The 16,302-nt window shown below is 44.9% G+C and overlaps 1 protein-coding gene and 1 non-coding gene across 2 annotated transcripts in view; one reads left to right on the forward strand and one right to left on the reverse strand.

Annotated features, from left to right (window-relative positions):
* Positions 1 to 415: 415 nt before the first annotated feature.
* The window catches only part of DHCR24 (24-dehydrocholesterol reductase), a 33,700-nt gene continuing 17,813 nt past the window's right edge, over positions 416 to 16,302 (forward strand). The window contains exons 1-5 of the mRNA XM_052636750.1: positions 416 to 732; positions 5,015 to 5,170; positions 13,801 to 13,906; positions 14,556 to 14,674; positions 15,839 to 16,102. Of these exons, the coding sequence (XP_052492710.1) occupies positions 502 to 732; positions 5,015 to 5,170; positions 13,801 to 13,906; positions 14,556 to 14,674; positions 15,839 to 16,102 (876 nt within the window). The 5' untranslated portion in view covers positions 416 to 501. The remainder of the gene's footprint in view (positions 733 to 5,014; positions 5,171 to 13,800; positions 13,907 to 14,555; positions 14,675 to 15,838; positions 16,103 to 16,302) is intronic.
* LOC128045876 (small nucleolar RNA SNORA8) lies at positions 13,172 to 13,318 on the reverse strand. Its single transcript, XR_008199206.1, has one exon. It is a non-coding gene; the product is annotated as a small nucleolar RNA SNORA8 (small nucleolar RNA).

The following is a 16,302-nucleotide window of genomic DNA, read 5'->3' on the forward strand; positions in this document are numbered from 1 at the left end:
CGACACCCTGGGAGGTAACCCTACGCGTGACTGCTTAACGCGCCTCTCGAAGAGGCGCCACCTAAGGAGGAGGGGTGGGGGTTGCAACCTCTCCCCTCGGTGTGGGAGCTACTCCTCAAGTATCCAGGGCCTGGACTTCCGAATCCCGCAGCCCCCGGCAGAGCAGAGCGCAGCAGACCCCTCCGGCACGCTGGCCCCCGACCACCCCCTCCCAGCGTGTCGGAGAGGAGAAGAGGGTGGAGCGGACAGGCTCCCGCAGCCAATAAAATCAGCGGGTTCCTGGTCCGATCCCCGGCGCGGCTCGCCATTGGTCGCCACCCGGGTCTCGGCCCACCGAACCTTTGCGACCCGAGCCAATCGCTAGACGGCGAGGGGTCCTTAGGCTCGAGGGGAGCCGGCGGCGGGCGGCTGCGAGTGCAAGCAGGCGGGGAGCCGGTGGCGGTGACAAGCGGCGCGAGCCCGCAAACCGCCTCCCCCGTGCGGCGCGCCACCGGCTCCACCATGGAGCCCGCTGTGTCGCTGGCCGTGTGCGCGCTGCTCTTCCTGCTCTGGGTTCGTGTGAAGGGGCTAGAGTTCGTTCTCATCCACCAGCGCTGGGTGTTTGTGTGCCTCTTCCTCCTACCTCTCTCGCTCATCTTCGACATCTACTACTACGTGCGCGCCTGGGTGGTGTTCAAGCTCAGCAGCGCGCCGCGGCTGCACGAACAGCGCGTGCGGGACATCCAGAAGCAGGTGAGCGGCGCCGGGTGGGGCGGGAGCCAGGCGCGAAGTGGTGCGCGGCGCGGAGCAAGGGCTTCCCTGAAGAGGTGCCATTTGAGCGAGATTTGAACTCCACAGAAATGTGATGGGGGCGGGGGTGCTTCCCAAGAGGGAACGGAGTAAGCAAAGGCGTTGAATAGAACATTGCTCCGACATTTATGGAGTGCCTACTGTGTGCAGAGTGCGTGCGGGTTATCAGGAGAGATGTGAAGAATCGTACTCAGGTAGCTCTCACCAGGCCCAGATGATTTCAGAAGAGGAGCCGCGCTTCAGGGAAGTGCCCCTGGCGCTGGTGACTGGGAAGTAGCGGGATTGATCTGGGGAACGTGTGAGCATATGAGGGGAGGGGCGGAATGTCCGAAAGTCCGTTTGAAGCTAGGTTGCGGGCGGGGGCTTCAGTTTGGAGTTTACTCTGTAGCAAGAAGCTGAACATTTTTCACGTGCTTAGATTAGAGGACTAAAGTGACTAAAGACGGTAGCACCACACCAGGATGGGGAGCCTCGCAGACCCTGCACCAGGCGCTCACTCTTAAGAAGGCAGTATCCTTCCCTATGTCAGCGCTCACAGAACCCGTACGCCTGCTGCAGCTCACAGCCGAGCCTCCTCCTTCTGTGCCATCGCCAGAATGGACATCAGGCATGAACACCAGGCCTGGGCAGTTTCTTGGCGCCCTCTGCCCCTCCGTATGTTCCTTTCTTACTGGCCTCGGGTTGCACAGAGCTTCTGTTTCCTGCAGTCACCCTCACCACAGGTGTTGCACCTCCATGTTCTGTTTGCTGCTGGCCTAGCGTGAAGACGAATGCGGAGAGCCCCCGCTGGGAGGGATAGACCTTGGACCCGGTGGGAGCAGGCAGCATCTGGAAGCCCTTTGCTCAGGCTGCCATGGATTGTGCTAGTCAGTCACAGCTCCAGAGCCCTTCCTACTTTGGGTCTCGAATGCACCCTGTTTCCTAGTTCTTTCTATGTGCTCAGATTCTCAGTTTCCCTGCTTATCTCCCCTATCAGAATGTGAACTCCCTGAAGGCAGACTGGTGACTCCTCTCTGTCCAATGAGTCCTGGCCCAAAGCAGCACAGTGAGCACTTCTGAACCTAAGCTAAACCAAAGGGCTTCCCCTGTGGCCCAGTGGTAGAGAATCTTCCTGCAATGCAGAATCGCTGGGTTAGGAAGGTCCCCTGGAGAAGGAAATGGCAACCTGCTCCAGTAATTTTTTTCCTGGGGAATCCCATGGACAGAGGAGCCTGGCAGGCTACAGTCAGTCCATGGAGTCACAGAGTTGGACACAACTGAGCGACTAAACAGCAACATTAGGGACAGGAAGACAAGGGGCCTTGCCAGACCAACCCACTGCTGTGGCCCTACCCTGTGCCATGCTCTGTGCCACTGATGTTCATTATTTTTCATCCTCACCGCCTTGCTGATAGGTCTTTGTGGGGGGTTTTTTGCATTTTTTTTTTTGGTGGCACCTTTTCCTGGACTATAAGTTTTAGTTTCTTCAGTTTATTCTGGGGTATCCTTTTCTTTCGTGCAACATCCTCTTCTGGTTGATGAACGATCTGCTCTTTATCAGTAAGGATCATCTCAGTATGGCAGAGAGAGTTATGTACAGGTCGATCCGACCATGAGCTCTGTAAGTCCTGAGCTGCATCTTGAGGCTCAATGACCAGAAAAGCTACATCTAAGTCCTTAAATTCACCATTACTCTCTGCACTTTTGAACATGTGCAGTAAGGATTCAGGACTCTTTTTTGGGCCACCAACCCTGTGTCCAGCCCCACTGTTTGGCCTGGGCCCACCTACAAGCTCCAGTTGTAACAGCAGAATGCCACACATTGCTTCTGTAGAGTGACACCCTTCAGATACTTGGTGGCTTTTCGGATATGTATACTCTTAATGGCCTGGGCAGTTTCACGGGTGTTCTTAAAGTGAACACAAAGATTCAAACCTCTTGATTTGCATAATTTTGTGGGGTTTTCTGGGTCAAGTAAATAGCAAACCATTTTCAGAGGTCACCCCTGGCCACTTACCAGAAAAGGGCCACCCTGGAAGATCTTGCACCTGTTCTACAGATGGAGATTATATTGAGACTCAAACTGTGAGTCATGTGCCTAAGATGATATAGCTAGTAAATGGGTCTGGAACCCAGGTCAGCTCAATCTCTGAACCTGAGCTCTGACATTGCTTCTTTCCCAACCCTTTCCATTCTACCCTGGAGGTCTGGTTCTGTTGCCTCACTCCTGGAAAGTGGTGATAGCTACCTGATGGGTTGCCCATTTCCTGGGCCCTGCCCACCTCTCTCTGGCTTGCTCTGCCATAAGAGCATGGTGCCGCGGGATTACCTCCCTGCCCAAAATCTTGGTTGGCTCCCATCAGGATCCATCCCAAACAGTGTTTCAGACTTGATGAACTCCACATTCACCTCATGTTCCTGTCCTATCCTCCACCCCCAGTTCCCATTCGTGGCTACATGCAGCTCTCCCAATGCATCCTGCTCACCTCCAGGTTTGTATTAAGTCCTGGGACTGCAGAGTTGGGCAGGGGCAAAGTCTGCTTGGTCACACCCTACTCATAGGAATCCCTTCCTCAGTTACATCCCTCTGTGCAAAACCTCTGCTTCACATGGGACCCTGGCCTCTCTGATCACAGAACAGTTCTTCCCCATGTTGAACTTCCCCATGTTGCCTGATAAGTTTCAATGCAGCCTATTCTAGGACTCTCGATTGCAAGTGACAGAAACTCAGCTCCAACTGGCTTGAGCAAAAGGGGACTTTACTGACCCAGGTCTTGAAAAGTCCAGAAGTAGGACTTGCTGGGCAGTCCAGTGGTTAAGACTCTGCCCTTACTCTGAGTTTCTAATGCAGGGGGCATGAGTTCAACCCCTGGTCTGGGAACTAAGATTCCCACCTGCCACAGGGTCTGGCCAAAAAGAAGAGAGAAAAGTCCAGGAATAAAAGCGGCTCAGACTTCACTAGATCCAGCATCAGTCTCTGTCTTTCCACCCAGCTGTCATTCTTGGCTCTGCTTTGTTCTGAGTTGACTTCATTCTCAGGGAGGCTGTCTCCCTGCAGGGGCCCCAGCAGTGTCTGGCTTATATCCAGCCAGCCTAGCAACTCCAGTAAAGTGAGAGGGCCTCTTCTGGAATCGGTCTTAATTGGCTTAACTTGGATCACAGGCCCGTCCCTGAACTGGTCACTGTGGCCAGGGGGATGGAGTCAGACCTCAGTCATGTGCCCATCTCTGGGGGCAGGGGACAATCAGCATCACCCGGACCAAAGAAAGATGGGACTGTTAGAAGCACATGAAGAGGACACGGATGGTCACAGGTCACAGCAGCAGATATCCACCTCCCTGCCATTTTCCATCAGCAAGAAGGGTTTGCTTCCTCCCATGTTCCTCCTGAGCTATTTGTTCTGTGTGTTTTGTGTTCAGGTCACTTATAGCAGAGCTTTAACAAAAGTTCTTCCTTCTATGTCTGATGGTGAATCTGGCCTCCTTTGCTGGTTCCCTCCCACTCAGAGTGATACATGAGTTAACATGCACAGATGCTTAGAATAGGGCTTGGCACATAATCAGCTTCAGTAGGTGTTAGCTGTTACTCCGTTGCCTATTAATATAAGCCCGTTTATCCTTCCAGGCCTGAAGTTGGGTAGTCCTGATGGTGAATCTGGGCTTTGCCTTTCAGCAGTTGTGTAATGTTGGGCAAGTTATTTTGCTTCTCATTTTCTTCATCTGCAAAAGCAGGCGTATCATCCCAAACACCTGGGTTGTTGTAAGAATTAAACGAAATAAGACACAACAGGTGGCTGGCACAGTGGGGGCAGCTTATAGATACCGGGTTGAACAAAAAATTTGTTTGGGTTTACGTGAAAACCTGAACAAACTTTTCAGCCAACCCAATAGTTATCATTTGTGTGGTTGTTATTATTTCCAATATAACACCTGCCCTGAACTTTGCAGTTAGAATAAGTGTTTTCAAAGCACTTTGATCCTGCTTTCCAGCTCTTTCTTCATTTTGCTTTGTGGTGTGGCAACACTTTGACTTTTCTGTCGGCCTCACTAGCCAAGGAGAGTCCAGAGGGTAAGGCCAGTGGGCCTTTCATCATCCCACTCCTCCAGGTGTCTGGAAGGATTCAGGCCTCAGTAAATAATTGCCGACAAGCAAAGGCACTGTTCCTCGCCCCTTCTCCTGAAGGCAGGGCTATAAGCTGCCAGAGGATCCCTGGGGGGGCCAGCTCAGCCTCTGCCCGTGTCTGCAGGTGCGGGAATGGAAGGAGCAGGGCAGCAAGACCTTCATGTGCACGGGACGGCCTGGCTGGCTCACCGTCTCACTGCGGGTTGGAAAGTACAAGAAGACACACAAAAACATTATGATCAACCTGATGGACATTCTGGAGGTGGACACCAAAAAACAGGTGAGAGAAGTGGCGCGGTTCTCTGGCTCTGGGAGTGGGTGGGGAACTGCACCTGGTGCAGATGACTCACAGGGAGATAATTTTAGCCACAGGCATCCCAGAGTGAACGGGAACAAGGCCCTTGGTCATCACAGACGGCTCTGCCCACCATTGTCATCCTGCAGAGCCTCACAGCTTTGGCAGAGACTGGTCATAGCCCCCTCTCACAGGTGGGCAGACTGAGAGCTCAGGGCGATTCTTTGATTATCTGCCACTCCACAGGAAGACAGGGATGGGGAACTCGTGGGCAAGAATGACCCTGTTTACCTCTTCCCAGTAAGGAAGTGTGCTGGTGATAATGGGACTGTGGAGGTAGCTCAGAGGGTAGGCCTCGTTCTAAGCTTTCTGGGGACCCACTTGTTAATAGCCTTAAATGTGTGAATCCTCTTTGGTCTATCTAGTATTTCTACTACTTGAACCGGGCTCTCAGAAAAGGGAAATAAAGACAACAAGAGAAAGAGAGAGATATTATATCACAACTTGATTTTTAATCAAAGACAATATGATGTCCAATAGTAGGGAGTTATATATATGGTATAGCCACATGATGGCATTTTGTTGTGACGCCTTGTCCAAGTTACTTAATTTCCCTGTGCCTTTTCCTCCCCCTTAACAGCTTTATTGCCATATATTTGACATATAATAAACTGCACATCGAGTTTTTATACATAGAACATGTATCATGTACCCTCTCTCTTTTTTTGTATGGCTTCTTTCACTCAGCATAATTATTCTCAGATTCATCCATGTATCAGAAGTACATTGTTTTATTGCTGTGTAGTATTCCAATCACAGTTTGTTTATCCTTTCACTTATTGATGGACATTTGGGTTGTTTCCAGTTTGGGTCTATTACAAGTAAAAGGGTGAAGAACATTTGGATATAGTCCAAATTGTTGTGTGGACATTTGTCCTTTTTTGAGGTAAATACCTGGCAGTGGAGTCACTGGGTCATATGGTAGGTGTATGGTTAACTTTCTAAGAACCTGCCAAATTATTTTCTAAAGTAGTTGTAACATTTACATCTCCACAAGTATTCTAGTTGTTCCATATCATTGTAAACTTGGTATAGTTAATTTTAGCCATTCAATTGTAGGTATCTCAGTGTGATTTTTAACTGTTAATGAGTAATGAATGATGTTGGGCATCTCTTCATGTGCATATTTGCTGTTTATATGCCTGTGGTGAAGTACTTGTTCAGGTCTTTTGCTAAAAATTTTTAATTGGGTTGTTTGTTTTCTTACTATATTCTGAGGCCTACCCTCTGAGCTACCTCCACAGTCCCATTTTCACCAGCACACTGATGAAGCAAGACCTTTATCAGATATACAGTTTGCATATATTTTCCCCTGGTGTTTGGCTTGTCTTTTGAAAATCAGAAGTTGTTTTAATTTTGATAAAGTCCAGTTTAGTAATTTCTTTTATGGATTGTGCTTTTAATGTTTTACTTAAAAAATCTTGTCCTACTCCATGTCTCAAAGGTTTTCTCTTTGTTTTCTTCCAGAAGTATTACATTTTTAGGGTTTATGCTTAGCACTATGATTCATTTTGAGTTTGCATTTGATATGAGATATGGGTCCAAAAATTTTTTTTGGCACACGGATTTCCAATTGTTCCAGCCTCTTGTTGAAAAGACAGTCCTTTCTCCGCTGAATTGTGTTTGCACCTTTGCTGAAATCAGTTGTCCATATTTTCAGGTCTTTTTCTGGACTCTGCTGTTCTGTTGATCTATTTGCCTGTCTGTATGCCAAGAACACATTGTCTTGAATACTATAGCTTTATATTAGTAAGTCCAAAATAATGAGTTGGGAAGTATTCTTTCTTTTTCACTTTTCTGGAGGAGTTTGTGTAGAACTGGTTTTGTTATTTAAAAGTCAATGGAATTTACCTGCAAAGCCGTCTGAACCTGGAGTTCTCTTTGCAAGCAAGTTTTTAACTACAAATTAAGTTTTTTAAAAATAGATATAGGGCTCTTCAATTTATTTGTTTCTTCTTGGGAGCTGTGGCAGTTTGTGTCTGAAGGTATTTGTCCATTTTATTGAGTTGTGTAGTTGATTGACATAAAGTTATTGTAATATTCCCTTACTGCCTTTTGGACATGTGTAGAATCTGTGCTGATGTCATGTCTTTGATTTCTGATACTGATCATTTGTGTCTGCTCCCTTTTCTTCCTTAGCAATCTGACTAGAAGTTAATCAATTTTACTGATCTTCTCAAAGAGCCAGCTTTTGGTTTCATTGACTTTTCTTGCTCTCTTTTTTTTTGTTTTTCTATTTCACTGACTTCTGCTTTGATCTTTGTTAATTTCTTTTGCTGACTTTGGGTTTAATTTTATTCTTTGTCTAGTTTTTAAAGGTAATAGCTGAGGTTATTGACTTAGACATTTCTTTATGTCTATTATAGATGTTTAGTGCTATAAATTTCCCCCTAAGCACTGTTTTAGAGCTGTCCCCAAATCTGATATCTTACCTTTTCATTCAATTCAAATTACTTTATAGTTTCATTTTTGATATCTGCTTTGACCCAGAAGTTTTTTAGAAGCATGTTATTTAGTCTCCAAATATTTAGGAGTTTTCCAGAGATCTTACTATTACTGATTTCCAATTTATTACAGTTGTCAGAAAACATACTTTATATAATTAAAATGCTTTTTGGGTTACTGAGACTTACTGTATGGGCTAGAATACAGTCTACTTGATAAATGTTTCTTGTACCTTTTTTTGGTTTTTGAACCTTTTTTTTGTTTGTTTTTGAATGTATATTCTGTTTGGGGATGATGTGTACTGTAAGTGTCAATTAGGTCAAGTTCGTTGATAGTGTTGTTCATGTTTTCTATATCCTTAAGAATTTTCTCTCTACTTATTCTAACAGTTATTGAAAGGGGGATATTGAAATCTCTGTCTGTGATTATAGATTTGTTTTTATCTCTTCCATTTCTTACAGTTTTGCTTATATAATTTGAAGCTCTGTTATTAGGTATACAAATGCTTGGGATTTTTATTTCCTCTTGATTAATTGATCCCTTTATCATTGTGAAACTACCTTTTTAAAAAAATTTCTTTTATTGAAGTATAGTTGTGTACACTGTTGTGTTAATTTCTGCTGTACAGCAAAGTGATCCAACTATATGTATATATATTTTTTCATATTCTTTTTCATTGTGATTTATTACAGAATACTGAATATAGTTCCCTGTGCTACACAGTAGGACCTTGTTGTTTACCCATTCTAAATATAATAGTTTGCATCTGCTAATTCCAAACTCTCAGTCCATCCATCTGCCCTGCCACTCAGTTTGGCAACCACAAGTCTGTCCTCTCTGTCTGTGAGTGTTTTTGTTTCATAGATAAGTATATGTCTGTCATTTTTAATTTTAAAGTATAATTGATTTCCAGTGTGTTAATTTCTGCTGTACAGCAAAATGATTCAGTTGTGTATGTCTCTGTGAAAGTGAAGTCACCCAGTCGTGTCCAATTCTTTGAGACCCTATGGACTGTAGCCTACCAGGCTCCTCCATCCATGGGATTTTCCAGGCAAGAGTACTGGAGTGGGTTGCCTTTTCCTTCTCCAGGGGATCTTCCTGATCTAGGGATCAAACCCAGGTCTCCCGCATTGCAGGCAGACGCTTTACCATCTGAGCCACCAGGGAAGTCAAGCTGTGTGTCTCTATATAAATATATATATATATTCCTTTTCATATTCCTTTCCATTATGGTTTATCACAGGATATTGAATGTAGTTCCCTGTGCTCTACCATAGGACCTTATTTATCTGTTCTGTGTATAATAGTTTGCATATGCTAAACCCAGGCTCCCAATCCTTCCCTCCCCTGTTGCAACCACAAGTCTGTTTTCTGTGTCTGTGGGTCTGTTTTCTGTTTCATAGATATGTTTATTTGTGTCATAATTTAGATTCCACATATCAGTGATATCATATGGTATTTTTCTGACTCCCTTCACTTAATATGATAATCTCCGTGTCCATCTATATCGCTGCAAATGGCATTATTTCATCCTTTTTTATAGCCGAGTAGTATTCCATAGTATGTATACACCCCATCTTCTTTATCCTTTCACCTGTCAATGGACATTTAAATTGTTTCTGTGTTTTGACTATTGTAAACAGTGCTGCTGTAAACATATGGCCGTGTGTTATTCCTAGGCCATATTCTTTGTTCAGAAATCTACTTTGTCTAAGTGGCAGCATGGTGTATCTTTTTCCATCATTTTCCTTTTAATCTATTTGTATCTTTATATTTGAAGTGTTTCTTGTAGACAGCACATAATTAAGTCTTGCTTTTTATCCAGCATGACAATTTCTGCCTTTTAATTCAGATTTAAGACTACTTACATTTAATGTTATTATTGATAGTTTAAATTTGTTGCCTTGCTCTTTGTTTTCTGTTTGTGCCATTTGTTCTTTGTTCCCTTTTTCTGTCTGTTTTTTGGATTAGTGAATAGTTTTTATGATTGTTTTAGCTCTTGTAGACTTAAAGCTGTAAGTCTTTGTTTTGTTATTTTAGCAGTTGTTTTAGGATTTATGGTATATGCTTTCCTTGTCACTATCTACTTCAAGTGATGGTATCCCATTTGATGTGTAGTGTAAGCATCTTAATATGCTTCCACTTCTCTCCTCCCACCTTTGTGCTATTATTGTCATCCTTTTATATATGTTATAAACCCCACACTACATTATTATTGTTACCAGTAGTTATCTTTTAAAGAAATTTAAATAAGAGAAATCTTATATATTTACCCATATTGTTACCATTTCTTCATTTTGAAGATTTATATTTCCATCTTTTTCATTTTCCTTTGGCCTGAAGAACTCCTTTGACACTTCTTTATTTTTTAAAAAAATCTTTAACTACTTAATTTCTGGCTGCACTGAGTCTTCATTGCTTTGTATGGGGTTTTTCTAGTTGCGGCGAGCAGGGGTTACTCTCCGTTGCAGTGTGTGGGTTTCTCACTGTGGCGGCTTCTCTTCCTGTGACACGTGGGCTCTAGAGCACAGGCTTCAGTAGCTGTGGCTCATGGACTCAGCTGCCGTGCGGCAGGTAGAATCTTCCCAGACAAGGGATCGGACCCGTGTCTTTCGCAATGGTAGGCAGATTCGTAACCACTGGACCGCTAGGGAACTTCCGTCTCAATCGTTGTTAAGTGTGTCATTCAGTGGCATTAAACCCATGCGACTGTCTTTCAGTCACCACCACCATCCATTGGCGTAACTCTTTTCCTCTTGTAAAACTGAAATTCTCCCCCCATGAAATAATAGCTCCCTAACCGTCCCTCTCCCTAGACCCTGGCAACCACTCTCTACTGTCTGTCTCTATAATTTTGACCACTCCAAGTACCTCATGTAAGTGGACCATACAGTATTTGTCCTTTTGTGACTAGCTTTTTTTCCTTAGCAAAATGTCTTCAAGGTTTATTCATGTTATAGCATATTGCAGAATTTTCTTCTTTTTTTAAGGTTGGATAATATTCCATTGTATATCTGTACTACATTTAGCTTATGCATTCATTCATCCATGGACACTTGGATTGCTTCTATGTTTTACCTATTGTGAATAATGCTGCTATGCACATGGGTGTAGAGATATCATTTCAAGACCCTGCTTTCAATTATTTTGGGTATATACCCAGAAGTGGAATTGCTGTCTCACTTGGCAGTTCTATCTTTAATTTTTTAAGGAATGGCTGTACTGTTTTCCACAGTGATTGTACCATTTAACATCCCTACCGAGAGTGCACAAGGGTTTTAATTTTTCTAAATCCTTACCAGCACTTGTAATTTTCTGGTTTTGTTTTGTGCTTAATAATAGCCATCCTAATGGCTATGAGGTTGCCTTCATTTCTGAAAGATATTTTCAGTGGGTCTGGAATTCCAGGTTGACGGGTCCTTTTCCTTCAGTACTTTGAAGTTACTCCAGCATCTTCTTACTTGCATTATTTCTAATAAGAAATCTCTCATGCTTTGTGTGTAACATATCTTTTTCCTTTGGCTGCCTTTAAGATTTTCTCTTTGTAACTAGTTTTAAGCAATTATTATGATGTGTCATGGTATAGTTTTCTTCATAATTCTTGTGCTTGGGAGCCATATAATTTTTCATCATATTTGAAAATTCAAGGGTCATTATTTCTTCAAGTAGTTTTTCTTTCTCTTCCTCTCTCCTTTGAGGACTGCTATTACACATAAGTTGGGCCAGTTGACGTTGTTTCATAGCTCAGCTCACTGATACGCTATTCATAAAAGTTCCCCACCCCCCACCGTATATTTCATTTTGGACAGTTTCTATTGCTGTATATTTAAATTCACTGCTGTTCTTCTGCAGTGTCTAATTTGACATCAGTCCTAATCAGTGTATTTTTCATCTCCAACATTGTGGTTTTCATTTCTAGAAGTTTGATTTGGATCTTTGTACTGCCTTTTAAATGTCTCTACTTAACTTTTTGAACATAAGGATTATAGTAATAATTATTTTAATGCCCTTATTTGCTGATTCTAATATCTATCAATTTGGGGTCTGTTTTTATCAAGACAGATTGATTATTCCCCTCAGGATGGGTTGAATTTTCCTGCCTCTCTGCATGCCTAGTCAACTTTGGATTCTAGACATCATGGATTTTACCTTATTGGGCACTGGATATTTCTGTACCCCTGTAAATCTTCCTGAGCTTTGTTCTGACATATAGCCAAGTTACTGGGAAAGAGTTTGATCTAGTTGGGTATTGAGTTTTCAGGTAGGGTTGAAGTAGCATGTAATCTAGGGGCAGTTATTCCCTGCTGCTGAGGCAAGACCCTTAGAAGCACTCTACCTGTTGCCCTAAGAGTCATAAAGTCTTCCAGTCTGGACTCTGGGAGTGAATAGTATTTCCTGCCCTGTGTGAGCCCATGGCTCTGTCACCTTCCAGGCTCTTTCCCTGACCTCAGCCTTGGGTAATTTACTCCTGTGTGCCCATCAGTTCCCAGCGGAATACTCAGTGGGCACTTTGGCAGTACTTCAGAGTTTTCTCTCGGCAGCTCTCTCCTCCCCAGCACTCTGTCCTGCAGACTCTGCTCACCTTTGTCTTATCGGGCCCTCAACTCAGAGTCCACAGGACTCCCCTTCCTATACTGCCTAACTCCAGGTGGCTAGCTGGGCCAGCCACAGAACTCACCCTGTTGATTTTCTGTCTCTTAGAGATCGTTAACTTCATTGTCTGATGTTCACTATGTTGAAAACTCCTGTTTCATTTATTTTGTCCTTTTTTTTCCAGGCAGTAGGGTTAAACTAGTTCTTTTTGCTCCATCTGGACAGGAAGCAGAAGACCACTTGATGACACGTTCATGTTTCTGTCTTTTTTTTTTTTTAAGTGTAAAAGTTTGTTTGTTTTTATGGTGACACAGGCAAAATTATTCAAGTCAACAAATTTTTAAGGAATCTCACATAGTCTGATTTTTTCTACTGCCAATCACCTTGGTTCCTCCAGTGTCTGAGTCATAATTTTCAAGACAGCCCTTTCAAAAATAATGTTTGCTCAGCCCGCAGTTTTCATGTCAGTCAGTCCACAGTTCTTTTAGTTGGGCTTCTTTGATCTCTAGTGGAAAATGGACACACTTCAGAATTCCTCTACTGCAGTCTCTGTGATCCACTTTCCTCAGGCAGCTTGCCTTCCCTGGTGGTTCAGATGGTAAAGCGTCTATAATACGGGAGACCTGGGTTTGATCCCTGGTTCAGGAAGATCCCCTGGAGAAGGAAATAGCAACCCACTCCAGTACTCTTGCCTGGAAAATCCCATGGACGGAGGAGCCTGGTAAGCTACAGTCCATGGGGTCTCAAAGAGCTGGACACGACTGAGTGACTTCACTTTCACTTTTCACTTTCCTCAAGCAGCTTACTTTAAGACCATGTTTAAGGTCAGAAGAGATGGATCTGCCTCGAAGGTTATATCAAACTGAACAGTGTAAAAAATTATAGGAATACTGTGTCAGTAGAAATACCAGGTTTAACATGAACAGAGCCAAGTAAACCAGTGATGCCAGATAGTGAATTAATATTGTACTGTCCTTTGAACAAAAATCATGTTTTCCAGGAGCATTTAATGACAAGGAATGATGTCACAGTATAGAATTAGTTTTTTTAGAAAAAGACAAGTCTATGTTAGAAGTGTGTTTGTGTGTGTGTTGTATTAAAACAAAAAATAGCAATATAGATATGCATGGAAAAATATTGAAAGGAGATGTAGTCAGAATAGTAAAATTGATACTTGAAAGAACTAGATTTAATGATTTTTATCTTCTTTGTGTATGCTGTTTCTTTCAAATAAATGAGTATTTCTTCTAGAAGAAAAATAAACTAAGTATTATGTATAAAGATTAAATTATAAATAAATATACAAGTATAAAAATTAAACCCTAGCAAACCCACTGCCAGAGGCCCCATTCAATGAAGTTAGAGGTTGTGGAATCCTCTAGAAAGAGGCTGTAGAGGCCATACAGGAATCCCCATCATGATTGTTCGGGAAGGTCTGGGACAACACCTGCAGGCAGAATCCCTCACTCAGCCTGACAGCTTCCTTGTGACCCAGGGTCTCTCTTCTGTGTCAATAGATTGTCCGAGTGGAGCCCTTGGTGACCATGGGTCAGGTGACTGCCCTGCTGACCTCCATTGGCTGGACTCTGCCTGTGTTGCCCGAGCTGGATGACCTCACAGTGGGTAAGCCCTCAGACAGTCCTAGCATCAGAGCTAAGGGACCTCGGCCCACCTTCCGTACCACCTGTGACGGAAGCCACCCTGTCTCAGCTCACTCAGCTCTGAAGTCCGGGTGCACACTGCCTGCCAGTATGTGTCTGAACCCCTCATGTTATCAGACAGCACGTTTCAATCTCTGGTTCAAACCTGCTTCCCTGTAACCTGTACCCATTGTTGCAGTTCTGCCCCCTGGAACACACAGCGCAAATCTAGTCTCTCCTTCCATAGGATTCCAGGTCCCAGAGCCTTTTCTTCTCCAAGGAAACCCCTTCAGGTCCTTCAGCTGTTTGCAAGGGTTTCCCCCACCCAACCAACCCGCCTTTCATCAAGGTTCCTGTTGAAATGAATGTGCCTTAAGTTGGGTCTGGCCAGAGGTGGTGGTGTGTCTCCCACCCATCCCCCACCTTTAAATAAGCCCTCATGCTCACATCTCAGCCCTTCCTCCTCTCTCCTGCTCTCCACATCTGCAGAGATGGGACATCTCTCCTAAGATATGCCAGCCCTCTTGTGCCTGTCTCATGCTGTGAGCGTCCCGGGCTCTAGCGAGGTGTCTTTTCCTAGCTCTCCCCCAACCCCTTCCAGCTCTTCCTGCCTAACACACGTGTCTCTGCAGGAGGATTGATCATGGGCACAGGCATCGAGTCTTCATCCCATAAATATGGCTTGTTCCAGCACATCTGCACTGCCTATGAGCTGGTCTTGGCTGATGGCAGCTTTGTGCGATGCACACCGGTGAGTTCAGGGGTGGGGGATGTCCCCACCAGGCTGCCCTGGGCATTAAGGACCCTTGGGAGGTGGCTCCCCTGGGGGTGCTTCGTTTAAAGTACCCCTGTCCAGTCTAGGTCTGTATTCGTGATAATAACAGATTTCTATAGCCCCTGAGGTGTGCTCAGATACTGTTACAAATGCTTCATGTATATTAAAGCATTTAGTTGTTAAGCCATCTTATGAAGTGGGTACTGATATTAGCTGGGCTTCTCTGGTGGCTCAGTGGTAAAGAATCCTCCTGCCAATGCAGGAGACACAGGTTCTGTTCCTGGGTCAGGAAGATCCCCTGGAGAAGGAAATGGCAACCTACTCCAGTATCCTTGCCTGGGCAATCCCATGAACAGAAGAGCCTGGTGGGCTATAGTCCATGGAGTTGCAAAAGAGTCAGACACAACTTAGTGACTAAACAACACCAACAACTTTTATTAGCCACTTTCTACAGATAGGAAACCAAAGCACAGAGAGGTTAATAAACTTTCCCCAAATCACATATCTAGTAAATCTCACATGGCTGGGATTCAGTCCTTGCTTATTGGACTCCCATGTCAATGCCCTTAGCTCTCCATGTCACCATACTATCTTGAAGTCAGGCCCAAGCATCAACACTCTATGCCGAGATGAGTTGTAGCGAAAAATAAGAGGGGCTGCTTTGGAGAAAAGAGGCAATTCCACTGCCCAAAGTAGGATGCAGACAGTTAAGAAGCAGCCAGGATCGAAACTTTAAATCAGCTCAGATCTCTCTGAGCATATATGGGGGCCCCTGGGATGGGAGGAACAGTGTGGTCCCTTAGAAGCAGATGTTTGCGAGAGTCACTCTGTTGACCTCACAGAGACCAGGGCAGGACTCCAGGCTTGAGAGCTCTGGTCTAAACAAGGTAGACCTCTTCGAGGATTCACAGCAGTTCAGCGCATTTCCCTAAACCCTCGCCTGGGCCCCGCCTTCTAACCTGTTTATCAGCGGAGAGAGGAGGCAGACATTCTTGAATTACTTCCCTGTCCTTGACACAGGTAGTGCCGAGACAGGGATTTAGCCCAGGCCCTGGGTTGTCTGCACCCCACTGCTGATGACACCCTGTAGTACAGGATCCAGGGGTCAGATGTGCAGCATGAGTCCACTCCGCTTTGCAGATGGAAAACTCAGACCTGTTCTACGCTGTGCCCTGGTCTTGCGGGACTCTGGGCTTCCTGGTGGCTGCCGAGATCCGCATCATCCCTGCCAAGAAGTACGTCAAGCTGCGGTTTGAGCCGGTGCACGGCCTGGAGGCCATCTGTGACAAATTCACCCGCGAGTCCCAGCGACCGGAGAACCACTTCGTGGAAGGGCTGCTCTACTCTCTGGAGGAGGCCGTCATCATGACGGGGGTCATGACGGACGAGGCAGAGCCCAGCAAGGTAGGACAGAAGGAGGACAGCCCGGGCAGGCTGGGAGCAGAGCCAGATCCCCACCCTGACCCTGGTAGCCACCCTTTTCAAGGGTGTGACCTGGGTCAGCCCACCTGGGGTTCAGGCAGCAGCATCAGTAGTTGGCCATCTTTGGCAGTGACCAAAGCATCCACTTCCTCTGTCCCTACCACCTGCCAGGGACAGGCATA

Source organism: Budorcas taxicolor, chromosome 3 (genome assembly GCF_023091745.1).
Source record: "Budorcas taxicolor isolate Tak-1 chromosome 3, Takin1.1, whole genome shotgun sequence".
In the NCBI taxonomy this organism is placed as follows: Eukaryota; Metazoa; Chordata; class Mammalia; order Artiodactyla; family Bovidae; genus Budorcas; species Budorcas taxicolor.